General features: G+C 36.9%; 1 protein-coding gene across 2 annotated transcripts in view; it reads left to right on the plus strand.

The window, feature by feature from the left end:
• The first annotated feature begins 387 nt into the window (after positions 1–387).
• The window catches only part of KRAS (Kirsten rat sarcoma viral oncogene homolog), a 21,257-nt gene continuing 12,400 nt past the window's right edge, over positions 388–9,244 (plus strand). The window contains exons 1-2 of one of the 2 annotated variants that reach the window (XM_009332817.1): positions 388–634; positions 7,109–7,287. In XM_009332817.1, coding sequence (XP_009331092.1) covers positions 524–634; positions 7,109–7,287 — 290 coding nt within the window. In that variant the 5' untranslated portion in view covers positions 388–523. The remainder of the gene's footprint in view (positions 635–7,108; positions 7,288–9,244) is intronic. The other variant, XM_009332818.1, reaches the window with a different exon arrangement.

Below are 9,244 nucleotides of genomic sequence, written 5' to 3' on the forward strand. Positions count from 1 at the left end.
GGGGCGGTCGCGCTGGGCTCGCCCGGGGGGAAAAAAAACAAGTGGGGAGGTGAAGCTGTGCTCGCAGCCGAGCCTGTCCCGTCCCAGCCGTTTGCAGGAGGCGGGTTGCCGGGTTTGTGGCTCAACCTGAGGGGCGCTCGGTTTGGCCCGGCTTTCGTCAAAATCCGGGAGGTCTTCCAGAGTCACCGGGGCTTTGGGAGAAAGCAGTGGTGAACAAAATCTCTGCCCCGCAAGAAATACTCCTCGACCTTTTTCAGAATTTAGTGTAAGCCTTGCTTTTTTATCTCTTTGTAATCGGTGCCTTTCAGCTTAGTGCGCACGCTATGCTTCCTATGTATAATTTTGTTTGAGAAAGAGCATTCCCTCACAGCTTTTTGTCTTGTCTTTCAGGGAGGGAGTTGCTTTCCGGTAATAGTAAAGGAACGTGATACTGAAAGAAAACGCACCAACAGCATCCTCGTTTAGTCGGAGCCTGACTCTTTCTGCTTAATGTTGGTTTCTTTGTCATCAGGTCTGCTAAAAAATGACAGAATATAAACTTGTTGTCGTTGGAGCTGGTGGTGTAGGCAAGAGCGCCTTGACAATACAGCTAATTCAGAATCACTTTGTGGATGAATATGACCCTACAATAGAGGTAACCAATTTTATCATACTTTTTGTGAAGAGAGATTATCAGTAATAATGGTAGTTGTTTACTTTTGGACAGTTACCACAAAAACATAGAACAAGGCTTTATAATAAAAAGAGCTCAAAGGTAACGGTCACCATCGCACCAGCATTGGAGAAGAAATCGCTGCGCTGCTTGATCTGGCTGTGGAAGAACAGCTGCAGTAAAAAATTAACAATTTTGCTCAATTAAAGTATGGTGTTAATCGCCATGTTTTGTTGGACAGTTTGGATGCATGTTTTTAGGATCTTGGTGACAAAGTATTTGCCAAATTCACTTGAAAACGTTTGGCAAAACTCTTCATGGCTTTGCATGCCACCTCTTAAATGTGACCTTCCTTTTTGATATCAAGAAGGAAAATTTGTAGTTCTGAAATGTATGTGTCAAGCTTTCTCAGCTCCTATCGTTAGGATCTGTTTTACACAGTGAGAAATGTGTCCTGGAATGTTATGGTGAATGAAGCAAAAATTTGGAGCCTGATTGTATTTTTTTTAAACACACCAGTGTGCGTTTCTGTGTCTAGGAAAAAATGTTGTAAGATAGCTGCTATAGTGGATTCTTCAAAATACATGGCACAGTTCCTCAAAATCTGAAATTATATTAAGCTTTAAAAGTTGCGATATTTTAAAGGGTTTTTAATGAGCATTTTAAATATAAGAAAAATACTAGTGTTGTCTGAAGTCTCCTGTGGATCGTTGGATTTAATATCCTCAGACCGTATAAAAGGAGAAATGATACTATAATTTACCCAAGATTTTTATATTCCCAGCACTGAAGCTCTGTAGCTTATGACTTCATTTATATGTTTATACAATGAGGCACTTCCAAGCTCACCTGAAGGAATTACAAAGGTTTAAATCTCGGCTTAAAATGGTGAATTCGAAAATGACTATGTAGTCATTTTCAGGTAGACATAAGCAAAAGGAGCCAGTAGGCTTCTTCCTTTGAGATGGTAGGAAGCTGTCTTACTTCAGCGAAGTACAGGCCTGAGTTAATGTGCCCTAAATAGAGATGCGTTGGCTTGAGTTTGAGTTTACCTTAATGTGCCTGTGTGTCGTCTTGTCTCTCTGTTGCATGGCCAAGTAACCTCATGTATGCTTGTAGAAGATTTTGTGAATAGACCTATGGAGGGAGGAAGAGTGTGTGACTTGCGCTATGAGAGCAGCTCTTTCAGTTACTGAGATGTGAAGTCTTAAAACAACAACCCAAAACACGCTTAAAAAACAGAAAACACGCAAAACTCATTGGGAGGAACAAACAAAATGGGATCCTACTTTTTCCTGCAAAAGGAACTTTGGAGGATGTTGGTGTTTGTAATACTTGTTCATAATCATGTGGGTTTCTCTTAGGCTAGAGGTGTGTTTACGCATTACAAAAAATACTGTGGAGGTTCTGTGTTACAAGTTGTCATATAAAGCCAGAACTGTGTAAACGATTTAGGAACACAAAAACTTAAATGCCAGTATTCCTAAATCACTTGAGGGATTTTGTTAATCAACAAGCTGAGTATTTTGAGGAATACCAAATACATTTTAATGTAAAATAATAAAATGAAAATACAGTTCCTTATAGAAAGAACCTAAAATCCCAGAACTGTGGCTTTTATTTGGTAGTGTGCAGGATGACTGTAACACTGTGGTGTGGTCCAGAATCAGTATGTTCTTCTGAAAGAAAGAAACATTTAACCTAATGGGTTTTACCAGCACCCATGACTTGTCGCATGCAACAGTATTAATCTTCTGCAACTCCTACAAGTTCTTGTCTGAGTAGTAGTTACCGTTTTTGTCTTGTAAATTCTGAGACCTTGAGGATGGAGACTGTATCTTCCTACTCCTGTGGTAAATCACCTTGTGTGCGCTCACAGTGCTATGATCATATAGGTAAGCTTGTAGGGAAGAAATAATTCAGTTATAATAATGACTTGTTGCATGCAACAATATTAATCTTCTGCAAACAAGTTCTTGTCTGAGTACTAGTTACCATTTTTGTCTTGTAAATTCTGAGACCTTGAGGATGGAGACTGTATCTTCCTACTCCTGTGGTAAATCACCTTGTGTGCGCTCACAGTGCTATGATCATATAGGTAAGCTTGTAGGGAAGAAATAATTCAGTTATAATAAGAGATTATTATATGTGTGTGATTTGGAGTGGCAAACAGGTTGCAGAGAATGGGCTTGTAATTGGGTTTAAATGCTTCAGTCCTTGCCTGGGCAGAATCCCATTCAGCTGAGAAGGGTTGCTTGATTGTGCTTCCTGTATAGATGCAGTTGTGGTGGGCTGATCAAAGAACAATAGCTGTAGAGTGTTTTTTATGCAGTATGAGGAAATAAGGCTAAAGTTGCTTTGACTGGTAAATAATAACAGTTGAGACGGTTCAGTAGTGTCACTACTATTGTTTCTCACTTACTACTGCTTCTGTCATTGCCATACAGCTGTTGCCAGAATACTCATTTTCCCTCACAGATAAATAATCAAGCTAAATATTTTGGGGTAGCCAGAGAAAACAGTTCAGTGTTTGTTATCTATAGCTGATTCCATAACTACACAGTTATTGAATAATTTTAAACCTTTCCTGTGATTAACAAAATGAAACTCAACACTTCTAAAATTCTCATGTTGTGAAGGCATGGTGCAGTTGGAGAGAGGAAAAAATATACTAGTTACTTAATTACAGATGCATTTACAATGTTAATGTTGTTGCTGTTTTCAGTGGAATAGACTTAATGATTCAACGAATAACTTGTTTGGAAAATGCCAAGTTTCATGACCTGCTTGAGTATTTTATTTACTTATACCTGAGCATAGCAGATGATGGGGGGGGGGGGGGGGGGGGGGGGCAGGGGGAGGAACTAAAATGAGTGCATGTTTGGGTGGCTACTGTTATTCAAATATACATGTGTTATGTATGTTTCATAATTTCATATCTTATTTGAAGTAGATGTCCAAGCACAGATTTGTAGCCAAGCAACTTTAAGTGGTTTTTGGCTTTTTTTTAAACTGTATGTACGCTAAACCTTGCAAATCTGGCCTAATGCACAGAACAGTTGGACTAGTGCCCTCTACTGGTCGAGGTTTGTTAAATCTTTATTTGCGGTATCTTGTGTGATAATACAATTTTTTTAAATTTTTTTTTTTTTACAGATTCAGCATGTTTTAGAGCTAAATATATGTCATCTTTTAAATGTCCTAGAGAAAGAACAGCTTTCATAGTTGCCTGTCAGAGGTTTTTCAATTGGATTAGCAAAATCCCTTGGTTGACTTAGGAATACTGATATTTAAATCTGTGTTCTTAAATGACCTATGCACCTTATGAAACTTCCACCAATATTTAGTAATAGCTTAGTCTTAGTAGCTGTGATATTTTAATATTAAATCACTGGTATAATGGATTTTTACAAAATAATAGTTACTAGCTTAGATGAGATTTATTAAGCAGTGGGGTTTTTTTAGATAAATTCCATGTGTAGCATACAGCTGAGATTTCCTATCACATTTTCTTATCGGTGTTTGTGAACAGATGGAATTATTACTCCTTTAGCATAATTTGTGCTGATTTTTATGGCTTGTGAAAGGCCAATAAAAGCAGGCTAAGTGATTAATGAAATTAAAACTTTTTGACATAGATATGCTGAATCTGTATACTGGGGAAAAATTGCAAATTCACATTTGGAGTCAGGTACTACTTTGAAATTAACTTCTAGTTTGCATTTTGTTTCTACTTAACCTTATACTGGATGTTTCTTCATTGTTTCTTCAATGCATTTGTTACTGCAGATTACTTCCAATATGTAGTAAAGCTACTGGATTTTTATAAATTATGAAATTTATGGATTAGAAGGTTGGGTTTTTTCATTGTTGAAGGGGAGTCTGGCCATTTGGGTTCTGCAATTGCATTTTGAAGCAGAAGCACCACAAGTACTGTAGTGGCATAACTTTTCTTTTTGTTACATCCTACATTCTGTTTTGCAGGACTTGGTAAGTTTTACAGTATGGTAACACTTAAATAAACAAATTTTATGTTGGGTATGTTTACATTGGTATTCACCATGACGGGAGTGGGGGTCCCAGTAGCCTGAGCTTTTAATGTGGTGCTTCAGTTTTGTTTCCTACAGTGATAAATGGGATTTCTGGTTTGTTTTGCAGGGGCAAAAAAAAAAAGGCAAAAAAGCAAAGTGTTTATTATTTCAGTAGCTTGCAAGGAAATCATAAGCTTGAATTTTCTCTCCCATGTCCTTCTTTTCCTTCCTCCTCAAGTCCCCTTTCTAGTTAGTGACAGAATTTTCTCTCCAGAAGTAGGCAAAACAAATATCTCAAAGCATTTCTTCTTGTACCTGTGCTGTGCTTTATGCTGGTGCATCTGTGCTACTACTGCTAACATGGTAGGCATGCTAAAGCCAGCAGTTCTTAAAAGTGATTTTCTTTTCTCTTAAAAATTATTTTCTTTGATGAAAATTACTTAAAGCTTTTGTTTAGAGCCCAGTTGAGGGGAATTTCTTTTCCTTTGAAGTACTAAGATGCAAAGGAATAATACAGGCTTTTCAAGAACTGTTTTTCATATTTTTAAGCTAGCAGTCAAATTGCAGGAAGAGAAAATGAAAGCTTTGTAAATATGCCTAGTATAATGGTAGAAGTTCTACTAGTACTTCACTGTGAACTCTGATTAAGGTATCGTAGGATATGGGGGATCTGCTATTGAATTTAAGTGACTTGGAATAAAGATGCATCCTTTGGGGGGTCTTTTTTTGGTGTGGGTTTTTTTTTTTTCCTTTAAGCAATGAGATAGAATATTAACCTTATTTTAAAACATGTTGGAGCTTGTGTATTTGTCTCAGCTGTATCAATATTTAAATGTGGCTTATAAGTTTTTAAAGTAAGTTACTTACTTCTTACTTGAACACTGGATTTGCACTTCTGTGAAATAAATATTTCCAAAATCATGCTGGAACTAAACTTTTATCTTTAAGGTAAACAGTCAATATTGTTTTACTTGATACCGTTAAATGTCATCCAGGCGCAAGATAAATGTGGGATTACAGGGTTTGTTTAGTTTAAGATACTGATTCTATTCAATTACCTCCTGCTTGTTTTTTAGCATGAGCAATGGGAAAGAAAGCCTTTTGTAAAAATACAGATAGATAGAAAGTGCACAGGAGTAGGTGTACTGTGCCTTAAAATGGGTACAAAGGAAGGAGGGTCATTCTGAATTCATTTTGAAGTTGGCTAGAATTGCAACTTTTAATTCTTTAATTCCCTTCCCAGTAGCTTAGGTTCACTTCTGTATAGTGTTAAAAAGAACACTAGCAATATTGTGTTAATCTCTAGCTAAAGGATCTGAAAGGTAATACTGAGATTTTGTGTTCATACCTTTTATTTGTTGCAAGTACTGTTTATGGAGAGTAATTCATGGCACTGCTCAATGACCTATTTTTAAAGCTTATTGACACGGTTTTATTTTGAATATGTAGACGCTTATAGAAAATGGAGTTACTGGGAAAAGTAATGCTTATGTTCTTGTCGCTAAAACTATGTACTCATAGAAGCCTAGCACAGGAAAGTGCTGTAAATAGACATTAGTATCTAGTTGCTTGGGACTTATACAGATTTTAGCCCGTTGAATCAGTGACCTGAAAACTTTGAATTAATAGCACTGAAATAATTTGTTCCAATATCTCTCTGAACCAACTCATCAGGGCTTTTATATGACTCTGGTGTTGGTCTGTCTTGGCTAAAAAGCTTGAGCTTCAAATATATCAACTCAACTTTGATAACTTAATAACAAATACCATTATATGCACCTGCTCAGGCATACAAAACAGATTTCCTGTCCCAAACACTGAAGGCTTTTTATACTTCATTTCCTTTTCAGTGGCATGGATTTTTGGAGTTATCTTACTTGTGAACTCTTTCTATGTTATTTAGTACATAGTTGTGGCACAAAGCTTTTGTAAACATCCATAGAATGAAGGTCAAATTTTACTTAAAAAAAAAAAAAAATTGATAAATTGAGTAAGCTTAAACAAAGTCAAACCTTTTAAGAAACTTGTAATCCTGGTTTTCAGTTCTCCTATTAACAGAGACAAAGGGGAGATGCTTTTGATCTGGATCCAATTTGTACTTTTTGTCCTTTTGTGCAAAATAACACTGTCCTTTTTCTGTGTGTGCGCGCGCGCACACATACACTGTTACTCACTGAAGACTCAGAATACAGATAATAACATGTCTCTTCAGTGCTCTTTCCACTTCTGGATTACTGTATACGTGTAAATATGGGACGCTATTTTCCTACTGTCATTTGCCCATCTGTAAAGTTGGGTTTTTAACTCTTAAGTGTTTTCAGTCATGCTTGATTACTAGTAAAGAACTTTAGTATCTCCTGAGTTACAGGTGTTTGAAATCTTACTTGTTTGTGTTTAACCAAGGTTTGTGTTTTTCTTTTCTTAGGATTCCTACAGGAAGCAAGTAGTAATTGATGGAGAAACCTGTCTCTTGGATATTCTTGATACAGCAGGTCAAGAAGAATACAGTGCAATGAGGGATCAATATATGAGAACAGGGGAAGGCTTCCTGTGTGTATTTGCTATAAACAATACAAAGTCTTTTGAAGATATTCACCATTATAGGTGTGTATATTGAAAGATAATCGACTGACTCTTGTATTAGGTAGATAGGTTGCTTGCTCTTCCACTAGATAATAGAATGATCTCTTATGAAATAGCATCTAAGGGGAAATTTGCAAATTGGCAATATTGCAACTTATTTGTGCATTTGTAGGTCTGGAATTTTGGGTAATCTGAAAATCTGCTGCCTCGTTGGCAAGTTAGGCAGACAAAATATCTGAAAGCTCTCCTGGTATAAACTAATGTGACTTAGTACTTCTGCCTATTCGTAGTGGAGAGTTATCTAAAGGTAAACTCTGCCCATTCCATAGATAAAATTATGTGCTAAGATGGAAAAACTTGAAACTTGCAATTGAAATTATACAGACAATAATGTCCATTGTTAGCTTTTGTTCTGGGCGTGGAGGGGAAATACCTGTGGAATATTACTAGAAGAGTAACATGGGTGAGCCCTGTTGCCTAAGAAGGGCAGACACACAAAATCAAAGCTCCAGGATGACTGCTAAAAACCAACCTGTTATTAGTTTCTTCATATTCTTTTTTTTAATCATTAGTTAAAAATTTCAACTCATGCTTTCTTTATCAGCTACACTAATACAGAAATAGCAGCAGTCTCTGGTGATGACCATACCAGATAATAGTGAGCTACCAAGTTATAAATTATACTGAATTCTCCTTGGGTATTCTGTTAGAAGGCAACGCAAATTCCACCAAAGATCACAGTTTAGCAGCATCAGTTTAAGATTAGTCCCAAACACATAATGTTAAGCTATTCATAGTTGGGTATTTATAATGTTGTCAGATTTATGTTGCTGTGTAGTGGAGGGGTGTTTTGCTATCGGTATTACCCACAAACCCAACATCTACTCATAAGCTGAAGTTGCACATTTTTGTTATGAGTAGAAGTTACAGTTCTCCATTTAAGGTGGGATACCACGACAGTTCAAGGTAATTGAAGTCAGGAGGTGCAACTGCCCTGATCACGTAGTTTCGTTTTCTCCTGTATGCCAGCAGATCAGCTCACTTGATTGTGTAGTGTGCTGATGTGAGTAGCTGAACAGGTAGATGTCTACCTACAGAAATAGCTTACTGCTGGCTTATCTCCCTGGAGCAGCTGTGGGATCAGGGGACTACTGTTGCAAATGAGGGGCAAAATTGCTGCATACTAACCCAGGAAGAGATCAATATTGAGAATGTGGGCACTTTCTTTCAGGACTGTTTATTTTTTTTATGTTTAAATTGAGCTAGCCAGCCTTTGTATAAATTTCATCATATATAAAATCTTCTAATTGAATATATTAGTACTGGTGACTTTAAAAAAAAAAACAAAACAACAAACAGTTAAGAGCACAGCAGGGATGACAAATTAAACGTATCTATTGCTCTCAGGAAAAACGTAAACTAAACTAAAAACGTAGATAATGAAGAGATCATTATCTAACCAGATTATTACAAATGGGTTTCCTCTGGTTGTAGAGGAAGGAGGGACAAAGGTAAGATAGATATTGATGAAAGGGGAAGAAGCATAGAGGCTTTTATGTGGAATTTCTTTTTTTAAAGAGAGAGTTGCAGAGTTGCATAAGGCAGCCTTCCCAGTTCACTGCAAAGAGTGTTGCAAGTTGAATACTGGAGTTCCTACTGTGCATTCACACACCTGTGGATGACCTTGCTAACTGAAGCTGAAGGCTTATAAATAAATAACTGAAAACAGTGGCTATATTAATGAAGGAGCATGCTGCTAGATTATTTGGGAAGGCAAAAGTAATGAAATTAATGATCGTTATTTGAGATTCTTAGTAAGTACATCTAACTGGTATTTCAAGATGCTTTCTAACTAGTGTTAAAAACCTTTCTCTTTGTAGAGAACTAGAGCAGTGGTCTTCAAAGTTTAAAAACCCATGTCTAAATGCAGAGTTTGTAATGCTGTCTTTAATTAAACACCCCCCCCACCCCCCCAAAA

Source organism: Pygoscelis adeliae, unplaced genomic scaffold (genome assembly GCF_000699105.1).
Source record: "Pygoscelis adeliae isolate BGI_AS28 unplaced genomic scaffold, ASM69910v1 Scaffold38, whole genome shotgun sequence".
Classification (NCBI taxonomy): Eukaryota; Metazoa; Chordata; class Aves; order Sphenisciformes; family Spheniscidae; genus Pygoscelis; species Pygoscelis adeliae.